Source organism: Alosa alosa, chromosome 17 (genome assembly GCF_017589495.1).
Source record: "Alosa alosa isolate M-15738 ecotype Scorff River chromosome 17, AALO_Geno_1.1, whole genome shotgun sequence".
Classification (NCBI taxonomy): Eukaryota; Metazoa; Chordata; class Actinopteri; order Clupeiformes; family Clupeidae; genus Alosa; species Alosa alosa.
This window is the reverse complement of record NC_063205.1, coordinates 25,503,194-25,528,484: the sequence shown is the minus strand read 5'-3', so window position 1 is coordinate 25,528,484 and position 25,291 is coordinate 25,503,194. Positions and strand designations below refer to the sequence as shown.

The following is a 25,291-nucleotide window of genomic DNA, read 5'->3' as shown; positions in this document are numbered from 1 at the left end:
AGAATTATTTCTTGCACAATCGTGGATGGCTGCTTGATTCTCTCTCTCTCTCTCCACCCCAAGCTGATTAGGTGTGTGGTGAGCATTATGGTGAGAAATGGCTGCCGTACATCACCCAGGTGGATGTTACACATTGGTGGTTGGTGTAGTAAAGTTGCCCATTTCACTGTGATGTGTTTTGGGTACCCTAAAAAGCGCTATGATGTGTTGTTGTTGTTGTTGTTGTTGTTGTTGTTGTGTTGTTGTTGTTGTTGTTGTTGTTGTTGTTGTTGCCATGTGGCACTCACTTTGAATGGGCATCCCATTCACAGACCATGCCACCTTGGGTTTGGGGTTGCCCCCAGCGAGGCATGTGAGGATGCCGCTCTCTTTGGGGGCCAGGATGAGGTTCCGAGGGGCACCAGTCCAGTAGGGGGCAGCTGTGCATCATGGAAACAGAGGTAAACAGAACCCAGATCCATCAGAATAATTCAGAGAAGAACAAGAAAACAGACAGTGATAGAATCAATTCAAGTCAAAGAATGGAACTATAATTAATTTAGATTCCATTCAGAACATAAAGGGATGATAAATGAAAATGTAAGTCATACCCAGGTCATGAAAGATTAACAAAAAGAGTCTGTTTTATCAGAATTAATCCAACAAAGGATAAAAGTGAGACTATTCAACCAATAGTTGTCAATAACCTCAGAGTTAAATGAATACATGCTACATCAAAAGCTGATATGTAGGCCTACTGTAAATCTGAATCAATTCATAGTATACAAAATAAAAATAAATCCATCCAAAGAAGGTTCAGACTAAATCAGAATTTGAATGCTTCCATTTCCTCCAAACAGTAAAGTGATTCTCCAATCCATGGAGAATGGTCACAGGAAGGGGAAAAGGTGGTGTGTGGCCAATACTCAAACACACAGAAACACACAGACACACACCTTTCACTTCCACGGTGATGACGTGGTGGGCGTCTCCCTGGCTGTTCTTGGCCGTGCACCTGTAGTTGCCGGCATCGGTCTCGGTCACCTCGGTGATCTGCAGGGTCTTTTTGAAGTTCTGGAAGGAGAAGCGTCCCTCGGGGAGGACGCCGTTGTCTTTACTCCACGAGATCTCCGGTGTAGGACTACCGTGTCATCCACATACAGGGACCGAGAGAGAGAGAGAGAGAGAGAGAGAGAGAGAGAGAGAGAGAGAGAGAGAGAGAGAAACACTCAGACAAGATTGTGAATTAGGGTCAGACTGAGCTTGTAAATTAGGATCTGGAACTAAACCAGGTTATAATAGACCTGATACAGTAAATAAATGCTACATTCTAATGTCTCCAAAGCACTCACAGGCCTGCTACAGTAAATACCCAGATAGCAAAATCAGATTGGCAGATAGCGGACCGCTGGTGGTATGCCGCCGGTGGAGTGCCACTTGTGGTCCGCCGTTGGACCACCATTTCTTTAAATTTTACTTTTCATGAATATTGAGAAAATACATGAAATGTTATTAAAATCATGTATGGAGTATAACTGAACAAATGAAAAAGATTTTAGACCAATAGTGGCAATATATTGGACCATTTGTCTGCAACCCGCCAGTGGACCGCCAGAGAACCGATTAGCAAAACACCAGAGGACCACCAGATCTGCCCCCAGTGGACCGACAGTGGTCCGCCAGCCTCTTGCTATCTGGGTAAATGCTAAATGCTAATGCATCCAAAGCACTCACAGGCCTGCTACAGTCAATAAATGCTGAATGCTAAAAGGCAATGTATCCAAAGTGCTCACATGCCTGCTACAGTCAATAAATGTTAAATGCTAATGTCTCCAAAGCACTCACAGATCTGCTACAGTAATAAATGCTAAATGCTAAATGTTAATGCTCCCAAAGCACTCACAGGCCTGCTACAGTAAATAAATGCTAAATGCTAATGTCTCCAAAGCACTCACAGGCCTGCTACAGTAAATACATGCTACATGCTAAATGCTAATGTCTCCAAAGCACTCACAGGGCTGCTACAGTAAATACATGCTAAATGCTAATGTTTCCAAAGCACTCACAGGCCTGCTACAGTAAATAAATGCTAAATGCTAATATCTCCAAAGCACTCACAGGCCGTCTGCGATGCACTCCAGCTGCAGTCTCTCTCCCCTCAGCACCATGGAGGTGCTGCTGGTTCCAGTTGGTAACATGAAGGTGGGCTTCCGCTCACCCACGGCACCAGCGTCTGTGGGCAGGAAGGGGTCACACAGCCCAGTTATGTGGGCACAGGCAGGGCCTATACACTACAGGCTGGCACGCACAGGCTCCAGGCTGTCCAGCAGCTAAGGCTCTATAGCGTGTGGTTACATGTATCGCTGTAATTATCATCGAAGAACAATCTAACTGATAATCGTACTTTTTCTCAGTTTTAGTTTTAGAAAATGTATTGTTAAAATTAGTTTTCCTGTATTTCACAAACAGGTGCAGGCAAAGTCAAAAGTATTCTTTTTTGGAGTCTTTTTTGGAGTAGTAAAGCAGGCTTTTTAATATTAGGCTAATATAAGTTGTTTTTAAAAAGACACAGGGGTGATGAGGAACATGTGTTTCAGATACCAAGAGTGGGGTTTTAGATGTGTTACATTTAAATACATCTAGTGGGAATGATAGATTCCTATTTTTCTGTCTTAAAATGTAACGTGTTTTTCGGAGGCAGAGAGCCAACTTTGGTTGAAAATAGGTACATCTTGGTCAAAAAAGTAAATAAATAAATTAAATCGAATCCACCAGCAATCAATACCAGTTCCTTCCAGCCTCTCGCCCAATGCAGAAGTCTTCTGTCACCACCATGGATGGGCGTGTAGGCTACTTACCTCTTCAGCCAAGCTTTAAGGACACTGAGTAAAACCCAGCTTCAATTACACAGCCTTAGAAACCCCACAGAGCTCCCTGCATGACCTAGTGGCCTACTCTACTTCAACTGCACAATTCCCTGGTTTACACGTAAACCTACAGGTAAGTAGTGCGCAAATACTGTAGTATCCTACAGTAGGGCACTACAACTGAGCGTTATTTTGGAGGCTGTGACTGTGCACAGAAGTGAACCTCTCTTTGAGATGCCATAGCGGATGGTAGGAATCCTTCCACTCTCAGTATAGCGAGAGAGAGAGAGAGAGATAAGGACAGAGCCCTGGAGGTGTCACTGCAAGATTTTTTTGTATATATCGAGAGAATGTGCGCTCATTTTAGTAAATTGAGCGTTCAATTTACTAACTTGTGGTCTCATTTTTTAGATTGTATTTATTAGATTAGGGGTAGCTCATTTTACTACATAGCACGCTCATTTTACCCAATTATGCCCTTAATTTAGTACATTGTGCACACGTTTTACTAAATCGTGCACACGTTTCACTAAATAGTGTGCTCATTTTACTAAACTGTGCGCTCATGAGCACACTATTTAGTAAAGTGTGCACAGTATTTAATAAAACTTGTGCACAATTTAGTAAAACGTATGTATGATTTACTAAATAGAGAGAACAATTTATTAAAATGAGCACACAATTTAAAGTGAGCGCACATTCTCTGGATATGAATAGAAAAATATCTTGCAATGTCACCTACAGGATTCCGTAAGAAAAAAAAAAAGAGAGGTGTGTGAGGAGTGTCAGAAGAGTGGAAGGATTTGGCCAAGGGGATGATCGCAAGGTACAGGAGTGTGTATGTGAGGTGTTTTTTGAGTTGATTTGAGTTGGAATAACAACAAGGCAACACCGAGCCAGTGACTGAATGCAAAGACATACAACACAAGTGTATTTGGGTCAGTTGCTTTGCTTTAGAGGGGATGCACACTTAATAGGAGACTGAAGAACATAAATTGAAAAAGGACATTTCAACAACATCTCAAACATATTGTTGGTCCCATTTTCAGTTTTATGTTAATCGCTGCTGTCAGGTGGAAACCTTGTATCTCCCAATTTGTTTTTTTATTTTATTTATTTGATGATGCAATGTTGAAATATTTTAAAAATACATGTTTTTTTCAATTTCCTAAAAGTAATGAATTTGGAGATACAGTATGAGGTTTCCACCCGACAGCAGCGTCATGATATTTTTAGATATCTAATATTTTTTATGAATTAGAAAAGTTCAGTGAAAAGTGAATCTGAAGTATCTATTGACTCTTGGTGACTCTTCAGGAATGAAATGACGATGATGATGGTCTTGGTGAATGAAGTTAGTTTTAAAGTTAGAGAGGTTGGGATTGATGCATTATTATTTAAAATGTATTGATATAGATGAGGTACAGTTAAAATGGAATATTAAAAACAAAAGTGGAAAGGTTTGCACTCAGGAAGCAGACATAACAAACATATTTTTGCAACATCCAAATAACACGGCAGCTGATTTTATACTAAGTGCCAATACTATCCACCTGCTTTCCCAAGAGAGGTGCAAACAAGTAATTCCTCACAACAGAGAATGTTTACTTCCTGAGTCTGACATTTCCACCTCTGACGTCATAGAGGTAACTATGGCAATGGTGGGGAGAGAAATGAGGGGGTGGGTTCACTTTAGACAGGTGTGCAAGCACTCACCACCAAACAAATGTGTCTCATTGATAAAAGACGCCACGACTGTTTCATTCATTGCATCCACTGAAATACAATAAAACACAGTAAGCATGCATGGCTAGAAAGGAAAGCAAATCAGGGACAGCCACATCCAAAAGACCAGGCAATCCAAAGCAAAAACACAGATTTCCCAGCAGATTCCCCTGCACATACACCAAAAACAAAACAAAGAAACCAAAACTGGAACAAAAGCAGACAAATTAAATAAAAAATCTATGATGGCTATGGGCATAGATGGCTCAACATCAAAAGAAACACGATTCATGCTTAAATATAAAGCATTGCAATACAGCATGCGTATCTACTCCACAAGCAGTATGAAAAGCACTCAGTGCAAGTGCATATGGATTTTCAGAGTTAACACATCTGCTCCATGGATGGTTGGGTGGAACAATGGCTGGGAACTGAAGTGCATTTATAACGTCATTATTACTCAATTTTATTTTATTTCATGGTGATAAGAAATATCATGTATAGATGGTATAGATGTCACAGGTTACGTACAGTAGATAGAACACCAATCTGGATTAAGAAAGATATAATTTATGTATATGTGATCTCATTGTGACAGGCTGCTGCGCACTCCACTTTCGGCATTCGATTACATTAGATTCCATTGTTTACAACACAACGCCGCACACCACCGCCGAACCCCTTCACTGCCTCCGCGTTGATTACCATTCAGCTCTATTGATGTCGGTACCGCTCAATAAAATCCATTGTTTATCGAATGTAAAAAAAAATAAATGAGTGCTGTTGTGTGTGTGCAGGTATTGGCGCAGGTATTCAACAACAAAAACAAAAACAATGCTTGAACGTTCTATTTTGTTCCCAATCAACTTCCGCTTCATTAAGATGACATATGGAATGTTAAAACGGAAGCCTTGTGGGAACAACTATGATGCTGATAATGGAACTCTTTTGAAACGGTTAATATGTGGAGCCCTATAGTGTGTAGGGGCATTCATAGAGAGCATCATCGTCCAGCATCAGGGCTGGTAGGTAGAGGGTGTAGTTGAGGTTTGGGGTTGGTGACACTTACTGTCTATCACTCTGACAGTGATGGGCTGCTTCTGCTGTATGGTCTGGGTGTAGGGGAAGCGGGCGTAGCAGATGTAGTCACTGCGGGCGTCCTCCATCAGCACGTTGGAGAAGTACAGGTCCCCATTCAACACCTGGGACACACGGCTGTTCTGTGGCAGACGCTGGAAAACTGGGAGGGGGAAAAAAAACTAAGTCAAAGTCAAAATAAACTAAAAACATCAGTTTATGATAATCCAATTGGTTCAGATTGTGGATAAATTCAAAATAATAATAATTAAAAAAAAAACATTTGAGATTGTACATATATATACACTTTGCAAGAGATAAAAAACGAAATCTGTATGTGTCAGGGTAATTTCTTCTAAATACTTGTTTCAGCAGTTTTTCACAATAACAAAACCGCATTTGCTTTCACGCTGCTGCTACTACTGTTTCTGTTGTTGTTTTGTTGTTGTTGCTGTTGTTGTTTGTTCATGACAAGGACACTGCCGCATGACTCACATGGGTCCATCCAGAAGATCACGGGTGGAGGCAGCCCCGCTGGGGGTCTGCAGTGCAGGATCAGGGAGTCTCCCCTCTGGACCAACCTGGGCTCATTTCTCTCCTTCGACCACAAGGGGGACCCTGTGAAACAGCGAAGACAAACACACTCAACAATATTATAAGAGGAGTCGTGGGTTTCAGTTAAAGTTTGAGTCATAAAGTGTTTAATGTAACCCTAGGAAGTATATTATGTATCTAACGTATGTTTATTACAACATCTCTTTACTCCCTAAAGCTTGAGTGAGTCACTTAAAGACATCATAGCATAAAGAGGGGAATTGGATAAGATGGACTTGTTGTCTTGACCAGCGTGTGTGTATGGGGGGGCTTACTTGACTGGCGGACGACAATATTGTTGGACACCGCGACGCCGTGATCATTGTGCGCTGTGCACTGGTATATGCCCTCGTAGGCCTCCACCTTCTCTCCGTTGCTGATGTCGATGACCAGCGACCCCGAGTTCGGCTTCATGGTCACCTTGGGGTCTTTGTCCACGTCAAAGTGTGTCCCGTTCCGCGTCCATGAGAAGCTGAGAGAGAGAGAGTGAGAGAGAGAGAGAGAGAGAGAGAAAGAGAGAGAGAGTTATGGTCAGTTTAGTTTCACGTGCAGTTGCAAACCATAGCAGATATTACTTGTATAGCATCCTAAATGATATGTACACTGCCTGTATTGACAATGTATATTGTCTACCGGTATATTGTATTTTGTATATTGCCAATATTGTATATTGCCTATACATTGTCTGTAAAACTAGAGTGACACCTGAAATAAACGGAAACAGACAGAAATAAACTCACTTGGCCAAAAGGAAATCTGATTCTGATTCTTGTCATGCGAGCTTAATTCCCACAGTTTCCCACAGGCCTCATTGACTCATTCTCCACATACAACCTCCGCTGAGGAAAAGGCTTTTCATGGAGTTACTAAACCTTGACGTGTGCTCAAGCGTAGGCCCGTACTAAGCTGTGATAACATGAATGTCAGCTCTGATCTTATCTGCAGTTCCATACGACATCTGTCACACATCCGTCATCCAATATATGCTATCAGCGGAGGCCTGTCTGACTTGTTCTGATTAAACAATGTTCAAAGGAGTCCATAGTTGTTTCCTTGTACGTGTAGACTACTTGCGACTGCTTTGCCTTATAGGGTTTATTTGCCCACCAGCCTACAGTAGTGTTGGTATACTTGAGAAGGGCACTGATAAGATCCTAAGCTCTGCAGGGCAGCACAGTAAATCACTCTGGAAAAAATACCTCTGTTAAGCCTGAGGTATGTTCAGCCACAAAGACTATGGGATGGCTGACGTTTCTCTTCAGTAGACAGTTACTACCCAGAATGCATTTGGTATGTCTGGCTTCACACAACTGCAGACCTTTAGCTCTGTAACTCTATAGAGCTGGTGTCTGCCTGTCTGGTGTCTGAGGTAACCTTTCTATCTGCCAGGCTACAGTGGCTTTCAAAGAAACAGCAGTCTGGCATTTGGAAATGTTAATGAATCACTTCACAGTGGTCGGACACAGGAACTATAAAACCAAAGCAAATGTAGCACAGCCTACTGTACAATGACATTATACATGACGTATTACGTAGACATATTGCAAGCAAAACAGTTGAAATTCCACACCTGGGTAACACCCAGTCCGCAACTGAAGCGCTCAGTTCGCAAAGCGTAAAAATAGTTTCAGAGGACTGGTCTAAATGTTTTCACCTCTGTTGTAGCCAGCTCCATTGATAATAGTGGAAGCTAATGGTTGCAGCAGAAGCTCCACGAACGGAACTCTTCATACAGTCACGTGCCCACTGTAGCCTCCCTGGTAGACTTTCATTCAATTTTAAACAAACTGTCCTACATAAGTACTTTCACCTACATAGCTGTCTTAGACATACACACACTTAAACATGCACCTGAACACACACACACACACACACACACACACACACACACACACACACACACACACACACACACACACACACACACACTGTTGTGACACTTCATACACATACACAACACACAGCCTAACACATTATGTGTATATTAATTACAGTAATGAAGTGCTAACTGCCTACACTACACATATTTAAATAAACGAATGGATATAGTATAAAGTATACTATATACTATAGTATACTATACTTTCTATAGTATATAGTATAAATGTAAAGCATTTCTGGTGTCACTATATAACGATCTCTGTGGCAGAGGTGTCCAGAGCAACTGTCTCCATGGTGACAATTCTCCCATGTGTCAGAGTTGATGCATACCTGGGGTGAGGCTGTCCTTTCGCCTCGCAGTTGATGTTGATGTTTTCCCGTGGGTCGATGATGTAATTTTTCGGGGACTCGTAAGTGATTGTTGGTGGTTGTGGCACTGAGGTTGAGAGGTGGAGGAAGGTTAACAGACACACACAATAACAGTTACACACACACACACACACACACACAAACACGCACACATATTAACACACACCCAAAAAAATGCTAAACAAACAAATACACTCACACATCACACACTCCACACACACACACACACACACACACACACACACACACACACACATACTATACACACACAGATACATACAGTACACCAAATGCACTCGCCCCCTCAACAGACACTCTACACATTCCACACAAACACACCATATTCGGCAAATCCAAACCAACTGAAACCACAGCATGCAGTCAATTTTCCAGGCCCACTTTTTGGAAATAGCACTATCTACGACAAACAACTTCGACTGAACAGTCTAACAGATACCATGCAACATGCAGTAGAATGCATACTATGACCTTGGACCTAATACAACCAACATATAAATCACAGCTTACACATTTACAAAGTCCTTTCAACAGATAAATAACTTATCACTTAGGAATATAGGAAGACAATAAGCTACTTATCTTTAAAAAAAAACAAACAAAAAAAAAAACAGCAACACACAAATGCAAGCTCAACACCACAGCAAAAACAAATCTACAGCATTAAACACACTAGAACTCTGAGAGATGTCAAACGACACACATCACATCACACAGGCCCAAAACTTACATCCTTCCAGAACTTTAGCTTTGTGTCCCAATGATTCGGCACATACACAGGTGGAGAGTGAGAAGAGTTGAGCATTAGTCTCAACAAAGACAAATAATCACACTGCAATACTACCGTCCATATACTGTAACTGTACTGCTACTAGTCTGGGGACTTGAGCCTGTTGATGGGAACTGGAGGGTCAGTAAGTCACTCATGCAGTTTCATGCATTTGTTTGTTTGTTATTTTGTTTAGTTGTTTGTTTGTTTTTTCATCAGGTTCGAAAGATGCACTTCCTCGAGCACAGGGATGCACGTGTTGCGCTCGGCAACGGCTACGGAGAGAGTTTGATGGGGATGCAGATGCAGCTTTTGAGTTGCAGTGTTTGATGTGCTCCTGTTTAGGTCTCTCACCTCCTCATATCAGGAATCATACGTAGCACGTTAGACTACACTGCCTCTAAAGCAATTTAACCTTTAACCTCTAACTATAAAACGGTTGCCCTCTGTAAAAAAATAGTGTTTCTGACAAATGATTTACATTTAAATACAGAAACAAAAACAGACCTGTTTGAACTAGATAACTCTATGTGCAATTGAACTGTTCCGTATAGTTTCAGTATAATTCCACTGATAATTTCCTAATGATTGCTCCCTGATGTAGCCTGACGAGCCAGACCCACATTAAAATTTAGGGTCTGGGCACTCACCGTTCGCAGTGCTCAGTCCAAGGGGCGGGATAATCAGTTGTCTGTCAAATTCCCTCTGCACGCAATAGGACAGCGGCAGCGCTATGAGTCCCATGCGTTTCCCACCAGCAGAGCTAGTTGGCTAGTTCAAACGTTTGCCAACTTAATAAAAGCTTAACTCGTGTCACACTGTTCGCCAACAGCAACATCCATCTTATTTGTTTTCAAGTAGCAGGGAATTCAAGCCAAACCGTTGCAACTCTGCCATCAATCATTATGTTAAGCCAACCAAACAACTCTATACACGATTTCATTGGCCTGATTGAGTTTCGATTTCTGGAGCTCACAAGCCAGCGGAGAGTTGCTAGACTAGCCCTGGCAGCAAATGTAATTTGGGGCGCGTCTAGATTTCTAGGATACCCTGTATGTAAACAGACATAGAGATATTGCTAACAGAAAATCAAAAAACTAAAACCTCTAACAAATGATTTGCAGCACTGAATTTAATTGAACTAAACAACTCCACGTGTCATTTCAATTGTACTGACAAATTCCAGTCTGCAGGGTCATGGGAGTCTGTCTGGTACAAAAAGGGCAGTTAGGTTCCCGCTCCTTTGCTGACCAGTCATATAGACCGTTTCAAGAGAGTTCCATTATCAGCATCATAGTTGTTCCCACAAGGCTTCCATTTTAACATTCCATATGTTATCTTAATGCAGCAGAACTAGATTGGAAACAAAATAGAACGCTCAAGCATTGTTTTTATTTTTCTTGTTGAAAGGGTCTATAGTGTGGTGTCAGGTCGTTTATCACAGGGGAGCAGAGTGGAGGTATGGAGGGCAGGGAGGACAGAGAGAGGACTGAGAAAGGAGAGAAAAGGTCAACACTGCAACTCAAAGAGCCAGGAGTGTTTACTGGAGAGTGAAGGGGCCGCATAGACATAATGGCCACGTCGAGGTCATTATTTCGGTCGTTCGGTTGGGGAGAGAGAGGGAGGGGGAGTTCAATAAGTCTGGATGGACCGGACACTTGTACGTAGGAACGTACAATACTTTTGCACGCATATGCTCACACAAGTACACACACACACACACACACACACACACACACACACACACATACACACACACACACACACACACACGCACACACACACACACACACATACACACACACACATTCTTTTACTTTATACTCTTTTTTCTCTCTCTTTCTGTCTCTCAGACACACACAAAGGCACATGTTTTTTCTCATGCTTTCATTCTCTCTCTCTCTCTCTCTCTCTCTCTCCTGCACACACACACACACACAAACACACACACACACACAAACACACAGGTTTCAGTCGTTCTAACAGTAAGGGGCTGTGTTGCTGCCCAGTGCCTGACCCTAATGACACTGTGAGGTGTAAACTTGCTGCACTCTCTTCACCAGTGGGCCCAAAATACACACACACACACACACACCCCAGCTGGGGCGGAAGGCTGCTGTGTGCCGGGGTGTGTTGTGTGCTGAGGACATACATGTCATATTACTGTCTTCATGTCTTCAGGCCACACAGAGGGACTGTTTTCACTGTTTCAGCCAGGAGACCCATTCAGTTCAAATATTTGATCCGGTCTGGATGTGTGTGTGTGTGTGTCTCTGCACATGTGTGTGTGTGTGTGTGTGTGTGTGTGTGTGTGTGTGTGTGTGTGTGTGTGTGTGTGTGTGTGTGTGTGTGTGTGTGTGTGTGTGTGTGTGTGTGTGTGTGTATCCAGTGTAAACCTCACTTCCATTGTGATGGAGAGTGTTTCAAATAATGGGGTGAAGGCATGGGGTTTTTGTCCTTGCTAAAGTGGATACTGGCCAGTGACGGGACACTGTAGGCTAGTCCAACAGAGTGGCATCGGAGAGCAGGCGTCAGACTGGAGATGAGTCTCTATGGAGAACTGGGCTGAAGACAGGCCCTTGAGTTTACTCACTGGAGATGAGTCTCCATGGAGAACTGGGCTGAAGACAGGCCCTTGAGTTTACTAACTGGAGATGAGTCTCTATGGAGAACTGGGCTGAAGACAGGCCCTTGAGTTTACTAACTGGAGATGAGTCTCTATGGAGAACTGGGCTGAAGACAGGCCCTTGAGTTTACTAACTGTCTGGTATGAGGTTCAATTCTCAGTCTTCTCATTTTGGAGTGAAATGTTTTTTTTTCTTCTCAATGATGGGGGAGTGGTGTGTATGTATGTATGTGTGTGTGTGTGTGTGTGTGTGTGTGTGTGTGTGTGTCACAAGTAGCTACGTAAGACCTGAGACGTACTCCGTTTCTGTCCATAATGTAGCTTCTACAGTACCCTGCTTAAAACAAATCCAATTAGATGAACAGATTTGCTGTAATAATTTCTAATCTGGGCTGAAATATTAAGCAGTGAGAGCATCATACATTATTCAACATACAGTGAGAGTATCCTCCATCATTTGTCAGACAGATGACTACAGGGCTACCGCTGAGGCGCTCGAGGAGGAGGAAGAGGCGGAGGAGGAGGAGTAGGAGGAGGAAGAGGAAGATACAGAGGAAGAGGAGGATGAAGAGGAAGAGGAGGAGGAAGAGGAGGAGGAAGATGAAGAGGAGGAAGAGGAGGAAGAGGAAGAAAGAGGAGGAGGAGATGGAGGAGGAGAGGGGTCTGTGGTACTCACGGTCCAGAGGAACTTCCAAGGCCACAGAGACGTGAGCCGAGAGGAGCCAGAGCACGGCTCCTCCACCGACGCTCCACTTCCTCTTCCTGTCCATGCTGGGGCTGCACGATATGCGCAACGTGGAAAACCTTCCCCCCTCTCTGGTCAAAGCCAAGGGCAACGTGAAAAAACCTTCCCCCTTCTGGTCAGAGTGAAGTCAGTCCCGACCAGAGCACATGCAGTGTCCGAACAACACCGGAGCACCTGGATAAAGGAGAGAGGAAGAAACAGTGTGTGGACAAAGAGAGAGAAGAAAAGAGGGATAGATGGAGAGAGAGAGGGATGAAGAGAGAGAAGTTGGCAGAGAAATGGATGGATAGAGATGAGAGAGAGGGAGTGGAAGGGATAGGAAAAGACAGATGGTGTGAGATATAGAGAAAGAAAGGAAGAAGAAGGGATAGAGAGGAAAAGTAAAGAGGAGAGAAGAGGAAGCAGAGCTGTTAGGGCTTGTACAGGAAATTATTTGAACTAAGCTCCTGACACTGACCTTTGAGGAGAAAGGTGCTGACTCACCGGACACAGTTTCATTTCATCTCTCTCTCACAAACACACACACACACGCACGCAGGCACGTGCGCACGCATGCACACACACATACACACACACACGCACACACACACACACGTGCCTGTTAACAACAATACAACAACAAACACACACAAACCAACTGGGCACGCTCTCCCTGCCTGATACTCACACACACACACACACACACACACACACACACACACACACACACACACACACACACACACACACACACACACACACTCCACACCAGACCTAGTCCTGTCTGCTGCATCGGCCCAAACAGCCCAGCCTGGTCCACACACCAACATAACAACAACAAGCCCAGCCAACCGGAAAGTCCAGAGTCTTTGTTCTTCGGACGTTTGGGTTTTGATTCCGCCATGCCTGGCGGGACAGTGGGTCACCTCTGTGTGTGTGTGTGTGTGTGTGTGTGTGTGTGTGTGTGTGTGTGTGTGTGTGTGTGTCTGTGTGTGTTTGTGTGTGTGTGTGTGTGTGTTTGTGCCTGTCAAGATTCAGGGGGGCGATTCAGGATGGTCACTGAACACATTGAGCAAAAACCACAGGCATCGTTTATTTTATTTATTTTTTTTAAAAGAGGAAATATTTCATTACAGTAATTTCCTCAATCTCACAAAAGAAGTTGCCTGAAAACAACGTACAAGAGTACTAAGAAAAGCCACCGCCGAAAAAGAGAACAATATAGTGTTTGTCTTGAACATGGCCCTGTCTAAAACAGGTAATCACAGAATGCATGATTAAAATAATGAACATGTTCCCTGACTGTGTAGATGGACTAGACTGTGTCTGAGGACTGAACACAACAACGAGGAGATGCAGGTAATTGGAGCGGGTCTACATTGTGTGTGTGTGTGTGTGTGTGTGTGTGAGAGAGAGAGAGATAGAGAGAGAGATTGTGTGTGTATTCTGTGGTGTGAAATTGTGTATGTGTATGTTCACAGTGTGTGAGTGGCTGTGGTGCGTGGGCGTGTGTGCACATGTGTGTGTGTTAGAAATGTGTTATTGTGTGTGTGTGTGTGTGGGGGGGGGGGGGTGTCTGTGTGTGTGTGGGTGTGTGTGTGTGAGTGTGGCTCTTTGAATCTCGTACTGTCAGGTGAAAACGTTTTCATCTGAATTATTCATGACACACACAGAGCCGGGCACAGAGGAGAAACAGTGAAGTGCTAGTGGAGGGGTCCTTCCAACTGAGCTGTCCCAAAGTAAGCCTGACCGAAAATCACAGAACAAGGTCAGGTGCCATTGCTCCTCCGTGTGAGAGCCCCTTATCAGAGGTACCGATTACCACACACGGCACACGACACACACACACACACACACACACACACACAACAAACACACACTCACACTATCTCTCTTACACTATCTCTATAACTATCTCTCTCACAACACAAACAAACACACATGAACGCACAACCATGCACAGTATTTCTCTCTCTCTCTATCTCTCTTTCTCTCTCCCTCCCTCAAACACACACACTGGAAAACAGATCATGTTATGTAGAAGGTCACAGTGCTTCGAGGGTTGTGCTAAGAGCTGCAAAGAGGTGATTTTCATCAGCATGTTGAGGACAAGCCTGCCACTAGAGTAGTGCAGTATTACCAGAGTGTGCAGGGCTAACAGAACAGCCCTTGATGTCATTTATCTACACGCTAGCAAGCTATGCACTGAGAGCTGCCTGAATTAGCATCACAAGCACCACGAGAGAAAAGCACTATATTACTGCAGCTGCTCTCTCAGCCAAGACGGCTATTATAACAGTAAGAAGATGAGTTTACTGGCGCAGTCAGGCTGCAAGTGATGACATGGCATTACCGGCTGTGTTGCACATAGATGCAGAACAATAGAAGAGTCAGCAGATAGCTTCTTCTGTTTGGAAGTGTGTGTGTGTGTGTGTGTGTGTGTGTGTGTGTGTGTGTGTGTGTGTGTGTGTGTGTGTGTGTGTGTGTGAAAAACCACGCAGATGAGATTCCCACATCACTGTTTGGTTCTATACAATACTTTTTCTATAGAGCTCTGCCCTGTTATTATCAGTGTGTCTTTGCTGTGTGTGTGTGTGTGTGTGTGTGTGTGTGTGTGTGTGTGTGTGTGTGTGTGTGTGTAGAGGAAACCACGCAGATGAGATTCCCACATCACTGTTTGGTTCTATACAATACTTTTTCTATAGAGCTCTGCCCTGTTATTATCAGTGTGTCTTTGCTGTGTGTGTGTGTGTGTGTGTGTGTGTGTGTGTGTGTGTGTGTGTGTAGGAAACCACGCAGATGAGATTCCCACATCACTGTTTGGTTCTATACAATACTTTTTCTATAGAGCTCTGCCCTGTTATTATCAGTGTGTCTTTGCTGTGTGTGTGTGTGTGTGTGTGTGTGTGTGTGTGTGTGAGCAGGTCTCATGGTTGGCAGAAAAGTGCAATGGCCATCTTGTAGGAGAGGTCACTCAGCAAATGGTAAAGTGTGCTCTGTCTCTATGGTGCCATGAGGTGAGGGGACCGCAGCCTTTACGTCACTGCTGCAGTGGACTTTTGGAAATTGGACATAGAAATGTCCATTCTGTGTAGGGCTGTTGCTATGGTCCTTCAGAGAGAGAAAGAAAGAGAGAAAGAGAGAGAGAAGGAGAGAAAGAGAGGGAGAGAGAGAAAGAGAGAGATAGAGAAAGAAAGAGAGAGAGACAGAGAGATAGAGAGAAAGAGAGAGACACAGAGAGAGAGAGAGAGAGAGGGATAGAGAGAAAGAGAGAGAGGATGAGAGAGAGAGAGAGAGAGAGAGAGAGAGAGAGAGAGAGAGAGAGCACCTGCATAAGAGGGATGCCCTAGGAGGTCCATTTATCAAGCTGTCAAAGGTGAAGGCACAGTTTGCCCCAGACAAAATGGAGAGGTGTAGTGTGTGTGTGTGTGTGTGTGTGTGTGTGTGTGTGTGTGTGTGTGTGTGTGTGTGTGTGTGTGTGTGTGTGTGTGTGTGTGTGTGTGTGTGTGTGTGTGTGTTGAAAAAGAATACTAAATATAGCAAGTTTGACTACATTCCAAAAGTCTGTGTGTGTGTGTATGTTCTGAGGAAACATGTACGATATTGACTATTGACTTTGAATACATTTCAGATTTTGTGTTTGTAGATTTATCTGTGTGTGTATGTAATGTATACACAGAAATTCAAGAATTGTCTATTCCAAAAACATTACTTTCAAAACTGCAACCCGTAACAAAGGAATTAATTTGAGTCTTAGAGCAATTTGATTAAGCTCAGCAAACTCAACGATCATGAGTGGATATTCTAACCTTAACAAGGCAAGCTGAGGCTTCACGCATCCTAAAGATGCCAATTACACGGATCTGAGTGAGTGGCCTCGCTTTCAAACTGCCATTAAAGCACAAATGATTTGAAAGATGGGCATGAAACTCAGTCAGTGTCAGCACTAAACTAGAACTAAACTAGACACCAAACCAGAAAAAAAAAGTATCATAAAATCATCAATGACCACGTGTCACGTGTGCAATAACATAAGTGCTCAAAAATAAAAATGTGTTAAAACATTACATATCGCATACATATCAGGGAGGCGTGATGAAGCTTACCTTCAGGGGCAGCTGTGGCCTACTGGTTAGCACTTCGGACTTGTACTTCGGACTTCGAACCCCGACCAGGAGGGCACGGCTGAAGTGCCCTTGAGCAAGGCTAACCCTAACCCCTCACTGCTCCCCGAGCGCCGCTGTTGTTGCAGGCAGCTCACTGCGCCGGGATTAGTGTGTGCTGAGTGTGTTTCACTAATTCACGGATTGGGATAAATGCAGAGACCAAATTTCCCTCACGGGATCAAAAGAGTATATATACTATACTACTACTATACTATACTACCTCATTATGTGGTCACCACACACATGCATGTGAAACGGTATTGTGTGTGTAGCATTTTTGTGTGGGTACTGTGTGTTGATGCATCACTGTGAAACCCTGTGTAAACGTGATGTTTCAGTGGATGCCCAAAACACATATTAAACTGGAGTGGTCATTTCTCACGAGGGTCGGCTCTCTTTAATGATGTTGAAGTAGTAGTTTAGCCCTGGCACTGCTGGCAGTGCCTCAGGCTCCTCATATAACACCCAGAGAAGCTGTGAGAAAGCTCTCACTTCCCCAGTGGACTCTCTCAGTGATTGCAGTGGTAATGCTGGATAAACACACACCCATGCCCACGCACGCACACACACACACACACACACACAGACATACACACATACACAAACACATACACACACACACACACATTAGCATTGTCATAGATGTAAAATAAACATCCATGAACACACACAAACACAAAGGCATATGAACACACACACATAAACACACACACATAAACACACACATGCATAAACACACAGACACAATAACACATGGCTGTCCTGGGGCTAAACCTGTGCAGTCATCTTGCCCTCAGTGAGCCCCATATGTGAGCTATGTGTTCCTCGTAATTATTTTGACTCGCACAATTGGGTGCAAATCCCCTGAGCATTTCATCAGGCGTGTGTATATGTGTGTTGGGGGGGTCTGTCATCTGCTGGACCATGACCCAAAACACCTCCACCCCCACCCCTTCTCTCACACACACACACATCACACCATCACATTGGGCCCCTCTGGGGAAAGCCCTGAATTAACAATCATGTGTAACAAATCACAACACAAGGAGTCCCGTTCTGACAAATGGGGCCGCAAAGTGAGAAAATGAACTCAGGGCTTACCCACAATGCACCAGGGGTCATCAGATCATAATGCTGCCATAATAAAGGAGCTGTTCTGATTGTTTTTTTGTTGTTGCATAAAAGCTCAAAATACTGACAAAAACTACAAATTACCCACACACACACACATAAAGAGACACCCACACACACACATAAAGAGACACACATAAATTCAGAGCATAGTGTGTAGTGTACACACAGAGAGAGAGAGAGAGAGAGAGAGAGAGAGAGAGAGAGAGAGAGAGAGAGAGAGAGAGATATAGACTCACTCTTTGAGATCTTGAGTCTAGATGACAGACAGTCGTGCTCTAGCCTACACGGGATGCTCACTGCTGAGTTGTGATTGTGTCAGGCGCTTTCTCTCTCTCTCACACACGCACACACACACAGACACACAGACACACACACGCACAGACACACAGACACACACACGCACACACACGCACAGACACACAGACACAATGCTCTCTCTTTCTTCCCCCATGTTCCTGCAACTGTTTTGCCACAGGGACTGTAACACATCATCAGAGCGATGCAGTCAGTTTTGGTGTGTGTGTGTGTGTGTGTGTGTGTGTGTGTGTGTGTGTGTGTGTGTGTGTGTGTGTGTGTGTGTGTGTGTGTGTGTGTCTCATGACCACAATAGTCTGAGTGAGTAGGACACTGAGCTCCAGCAGCTTCTGTTTCCTCTGTCTCAGGAGCTCAGGATAAGGATAAGGGTCACGGAACACACTGTCTCATTGCTGTTTACAGTTCAGTATCATAGACTATACTGCACACTACTCCATAGTCATCTGTCTCATTGCTGTTTACAGTTCAGTATCATAGACTATACTGCACAATATACTCCATAGTCATCTGTCTCATTGCTGTTTACAGTTCAGTATCATAGACTATACTCCATAGTCGACTGTACATATCTGTCTATACTGTTCATACTGCACACTTATTTTTATTACTCTTATATTGTTACTGTTACTACACTGCATATATCTGTATACTGTACATATCTGTCTTTATTGTCTATACTGCATACGGTATCCATATTCATTCTGCTCTTATAATGTTATTGTTAATACACTGCACATATCCCTACTGTAAACCATGCCACTTGCTTAACTGTATACTACTGTCCACACTGCACAATATGCTATACGGTTTATACTGCACTACCTGTCTACTGTATCCTGTTCAGATTGCACTTTTCTGCTTTTTTGTACATCTGGTTAGACGCTAACTGCATTTTGTTGTCTCTGTACTTGTACTCTGTACAATAACAAAGTTGAATCATCTTCTCTAATCTAATAATAGTCTCAACCCAGCGCCTGTGGAAAGAATAACGCTAGCTCCTAAAGAAACCGCCAAATTATAATGATACCTTCTAAATTACCCTCCTTGTCTAACCCTTAAATGTAACTATGCTCATTTGATTCCAGCCACCATACCTTTTTTTAACAACACCAAGACAAAATGTATCTTATTTGAACTGTTATTATGACACAATAGGCACAATACAACTACAATTCTGTGCCGATGCAATATGCTGATGTGGCAACCGAAAACCAGATAGATAAATAGATAGATAGATAGATACTTTATTCATCCAGATGGATATTTTTGGAATACTTTCCTCATAGAATATTGTAAGAAATGAATGTGATTAAGGTTCTCTGTGTCTTAATGAGACTGAATATGTACTGTATGTTTTAACTGTAGTTTGTAACTGGTGCAGCACAAGATCACCAAAACCTTCACAATCCTTGGAGCACCCGACCTGAAAATCTATACGTGTTGGCTGTCAGGTGAGTGTGAAAATGAGGTTTCGTTTCCCTTAAACGCCTGAGAGAGAACCTAATGAGGGAGAGTTTAGACGTATATGTAATCTATGTATACATCCATATGTAATGCCTCAGGGGTTAAGACTAAGGACATTGCGAAGTGAACTGAAACTAAACTGTCTGGCTGGCCTATTTTTAGGCGTTTTGGATGTTGTTGTTGTTGTTGTTATATGTTGTTATATGATGCAGTGCATGTACTGTATATAATATACATGGTCTACTCTAGATCCTCTTCATCTCTTTGCCAAGGAAAATTGTGAGTCAGTTCAAAAATATTAATGACTTAATCTATTTAATTAATGAATGAATTTTAAATGGCTGGATTAATGCAACGTGACACATTCTGTTAAATTAATCTTCTGTGAGCGAGATCCTCCTAACTGTGTGTCAAAGTGACTTTGCAACTTTACAACCCCTCTAGCCTCCTTAAGTACATATGAGACATCACTTGTGAGTCACTACAATGAAGAACACTTTTTAAATACAGCCCACTGACAATGCCAGCACATTGCTTGACCACTATCAGAGCCAAAAAAGCTCTTTGTTTGTTTTTATTATTTTTTTTTTACAATTGTTTACATTCTGTTCCCTGTCTTTTAGCTATTTTGTTGTGTCATTCAAGCCCATAAGTAATTTTTTTTGCCCACTAGGCACTGTATCTGGACAGAGGTCAATGGGTATGAACAGAGGGAGCCAACATGGAGGGATCAAGAGGGATATCTCTGCAGCTGCCACAAAGTGCTGTCACATCACATTCAGGTCAGTGAAACTGTCCTCCATGGCGGCTGAAAGCCTGCACACATGGGTTGGGTGACACAAGCTGCAAGGTAAGGGATTTGACTACTGAGCTCAGAGTGACTAAACAATTATGGGAAAAGGATACATGAACACACACACACACACACACACATCCATCCACACACACACACTCACACTCACACACACACATCCATCCACACACACATCCATCCACACACACACACTCACACACACACACACACACACACGCCGCACACACACACACACACACACACACACACACACACACACACACACACACACACACAAAACACACACACACACACACACACACGCCCAGATGCACGCATGCACACACACACATACACAAACAAACTATCCTTCAGCACTTAACATACATTTGATTTATCCTCTATCAAGGGCTATGCAAAGAAGTGTTTTCAAAAGACACTGGGCAGGACAATGAGGTGAACTCAGAATACACTCATTTACACAACACTAGTTTATGAGTTTTACACAGAGAGGAAGAGAGGAAATCTATTGTTTTTGTTGTGTTCTCTTTACAAAGTAAGTATATTGTGCATGTCACGGAGCGTTAATAGAACACAAAATGCTTTTCTGATGAATTTCTGTCAGTCAAAACACAGTCTATAGCTTCCATCCATCTCAGAGATGTAAAAGGCCTGACATACACACACACACACACACACACACACACACACATACTTACAAACAAACTGGAAACACATATGCTAGCACACACACAAACAAATGGCAAACACATATGTGTGCACACACACACACACACCCACACACACACAACCATACTGGAGCCAGAGTGTGTGTGTGTGTGTGGGGACCAGTCCAGCTGGGAGTCAGTCAACCCTGCACACCAGCCCCAGCCTGGGGCAGCTTGGCTCAGCCTGTCCCCCTCTCCTCCTCTCCCTCTCCTCTCTCCTCTTATCCCACTCCTCTCTCCATCTCCTCTTCATCTGGTCCGGACCTGTGCTGAGCCAGGGCCAGAACTGGGCCAGAATCAGAACACACTGGTGTGGCCACTGTGCTTCAAATTAAAAGTCCACAGGTCGAGAAAATATTGGAAAAAAAAAAGAAATAGGGAAAAAAGCTAGCCTGGCTAGCGCCACCACTTCTCAATGAGGCGTGGTCTGGGAATAAACGTTCATTTTCTGCATTATTTGAAAAAATACCCAGATCCGTTTATTGGGTGCCACGGATGTCTATCAAATCGTCTGTGCATAGCTCATCATCGTCTTGCTATCCCCCCTGTTCTGTGATTGGTTCCCTATCTCAGGCGAAAATTTGCTCCATGGTCTCCAGGCTGCCTTAGCAGCGTGAATCAAATCGCGCGCAAGGCAGCATGGGAACACCCAGGCTAGAAAAAAGCAAAAAAAGCATAACTCTTGCTTGGTTGAGTTGCTCGTAATAAATTATGTTCTAATAAGTAAAACACACATAACTCTTGTTTAGGCTGAGTTGTTAGTATCATATTATATCACAACACAGAATCACAATAAGGACAGAAAGGCCATGGGCTTTAAGTTACTGATGTCTCTTCAAGTCAGTAATGATTTACATCAAGTGAAAAGTCTGCAAATCTAGAAAACAAAACAGTCATAAATGACCCACTACACTGGTTAAGGCTGAGTTACTACCTCATTATTATAAGGAGGGGAAGGCCAGGGTCAGAACTCTACTGGTGTCTCTCTGTTGTGCTACACACCAGCACTGATTTAGATCAAGCTTTCATGAAACATGAAACATTTAAAAATCAGGCCTCTCTCATGTGTAGACATCTACTGGGCTACAACACACATATATAATTTATATCAATTGCATACTAACTTTGCAGATCTAAAAAAGCCTTTTCAGAAGAACAAACTTGATGCACAATCCTTATTTAGGTAAAACTGCTATTCATAATTATTACAAGGAGTAAAAAGGGCAAATATGACAAACTGTAACCAAACTGGACAATGATAAATAGTACTTATAGTGTGTCTGGACAAGTTGATGATGCTTTGAGAAGAGCTACTGTATGTGTGCTGTTGCCACAGCAGCTCAAGGTCAACAGCACAGATCACTCTCTCTATCCTTTTTCACCCAGACATCAATACAGGCCCCCTGCAAAGTGGTACCATTGCAAATCAAGCGTGATGACACAAATTGTGTGAATAGGATTGAAACGCACACACACATCAATGTTTTCCGTGACGTTAAGAGAGTGATCAGGTCCACTACATGAGTGTATAGGGGGTGGATATTGGGTTTTCAGGATGAGTAAAGATGAGAGCGATTAAAGCTATGCTATGAGCTATTAGTGCTACACATGGATGGTTTAAAACAATGGATCCCTATACAAAACTGTATATAGGGATCAACCATAGTCCTACTGTACTTTCACTGAACCGAATCGCAGTCTAATCCTTCAGATGGATTATTTTAGGGTGAGGGTGGAGGTTAAGACAATGCTGGAGGAAGTGGGGTGTCTGGTGGGGGTATGCAAATGATTTCTGTCGTTATCATATGAATACTACACACCCCTGCTGTTACAGTAAGAATCACAGCTATTATATGGGGAACGCTACACTGAACACCGCGTAGGACGCCATCTTTTATTCATATGAATACACAATAAGGACCCCCAACTGTGTGTTATTTCTCCATGTCCTATACAGCGCGGTAAACTTGTTTATGTTACTGCAAACACAGACACACATTGCTATGGTGAAGTGCACAGAATCACCATGGTGATGCCTCTGTATAATATCTATGATTCTGTTTCTGACTGATGTTTTTTTGTCTTCTGTTGAGCCTTCCATGTGAGAGGAACTGTGTATGAAAAATAAACTGTGCATATCTAAATAAACATGTACTTACTTAATAACTGTTCTGCTTATCATAAGATCAGTGGCTGATAACAGATGAATTGAATATAATTGAGCGTGTGTGTATTGTGCGCCATGGGTATTTCATATACCATGTATTGGTGTCTATGTGTGTGTGTGTGTGTGTGTGTGTGTGTGTGTGTGTGTGTGTGTGTGTGTGTGTTGAGGCATTTGTGCAAGCTGGTCAGTGGGCAAAGCATTAGCATACGAAAAGAACCCAAAACAAACAGTGCAGGGGCACAGGAAGAATGTATGAGAGAGAGGGCCCCTCTACACACACACACACACACACACACACACACACACACACACACACACACACACTCTAACACACACACACACACACACACAAAAGCACACACGAGCACACTTGAACTTGATGAACATTCACACAGACACACACTTTCTCTCTCATACACACTTGAATACACACAGCTATATACACAGAATGTAAAAATGTACATGGTCACAGAAACTCACACAACTACAAAAGTACAAACACAACACAGACTAAAAAGACTAAAAATATACAACAGTACAAAAAAATATATTAATCACAAAATAAAAACACAGAAGACTAACTAAACCAAAGTAAAAACTGAAAAGCGTAATAAAGAATGGCAATGTCTCAACACAGTAACAGGGAGGTTACAGGGGGCACATTAGAATCAGAATCAGATTCAGAATCAGAATCAGAATCAGAATCAGGACTAAAGTGTTCCATTTGCAGCGTTTGCTGCAACCGTTACATTCCACTATATTGCATGTAAGAGGCTACACCAGACATGTGAGCAGCATGTAGGTTTAAACAAATTAGAGCAGCGTTCTAAAAATGAAAAAATCTTCATACTCCGCGAGCGGAGAGGAGGGGAGCGCTTTAGTTGTGGACCCGCTGTAGCCCGGGCCTAACAACATCGCATCACAATTACATCGCATGCAGCATGGACAGCGTGTCTCTCTGCTCCTGCCCGGCGGAACCCTGTCATATTGTGTGTGTGTGTGTGTGTGTGTGTCTGTACAGTATGTCTCTCTCTCTCTCTCTCTCTGTGTGTGTATGTGTGTGTGTGTCTGCTCTTGCCAGACAGAACCTGGGAAAGGGCCTGATGAGCTGTGAGAGGGAACGCATGTCCTGGTAGCTCACATCCTCTTCTCTAGCCTGGCCTGCTGTGACTGGCAGTCAAGGTCAAGTGTGGGGTGGGGGGTTGGAGTGGGTTTGGGTACTTCCAAAATCACTCTGTTACCATGGTGATGCAGATGTCTGTGAAATCCAAATCTAAAGGATGAAATTCCCACCATGCGAACAAAAGAACACTTGTAGAACAATGGCCAGAGAAGTGTGGACACACACACACACACACACACACACACACACACACACACACACACACACACACACAAACACACACACACACACACACACACATCCACATATCGATCATTTTAATGTAAGTCACCAAAGAGTAAATATACTTGAAACTGACAACTGACAGGTACACAGACACACACACACACACACACACACACACACACACATTTTTCTCTGGAAGAGTAGATGTGTCTTTTGGCAAAAGGAGTGAGTGCAACTGAATTAAATTGATTAAACAATCTTTCACAAAGTCACGGTGACAAAATAATGCAAGCACTTTGCTGGCCTGTAACAGCAATCCATATAATTGCATATAGCTTCATACACACACACACACACACAAACTCAAAGAGAGAGAGAGAGAGAGAGAGAGAGAGAGAGATTCACTGTCCTAAAGTAGAATCTCCACACAATAGAATGTATTGCATTCCACTCCTTCACATCACAAGCAACACAGTCAGTGAACCACTTCGATTGTTCTAGATTAAAAAAGAGCGATAGTCTAAACCCAAATGCCAGGTCTTCCAAA

The 25,291-nt window shown here is 43.1% G+C and overlaps 1 protein-coding gene across 1 annotated transcript in view; it reads right to left on the bottom strand.

The window, feature by feature from the left end:
• Positions 1-25,291, bottom strand: part of LOC125310124 (neuronal cell adhesion molecule-like) — a gene marked incomplete in the record, with an annotated part of 109,991 nt that overhangs the window by 42,033 nt on the left and 42,667 nt on the right. The window contains 9 exon segments of the mRNA XM_048267286.1: positions 288-419; positions 936-1,120; positions 2,098-2,212; positions 5,641-5,811; positions 6,144-6,266; positions 6,518-6,714; positions 8,454-8,559; positions 9,241-9,258; positions 12,582-12,824. Of these exon segments, the coding sequence (XP_048123243.1) occupies positions 288-419; positions 936-1,120; positions 2,098-2,212; positions 5,641-5,811; positions 6,144-6,266; positions 6,518-6,714; positions 8,454-8,559; positions 9,241-9,258; positions 12,582-12,675 (1,141 nt within the window).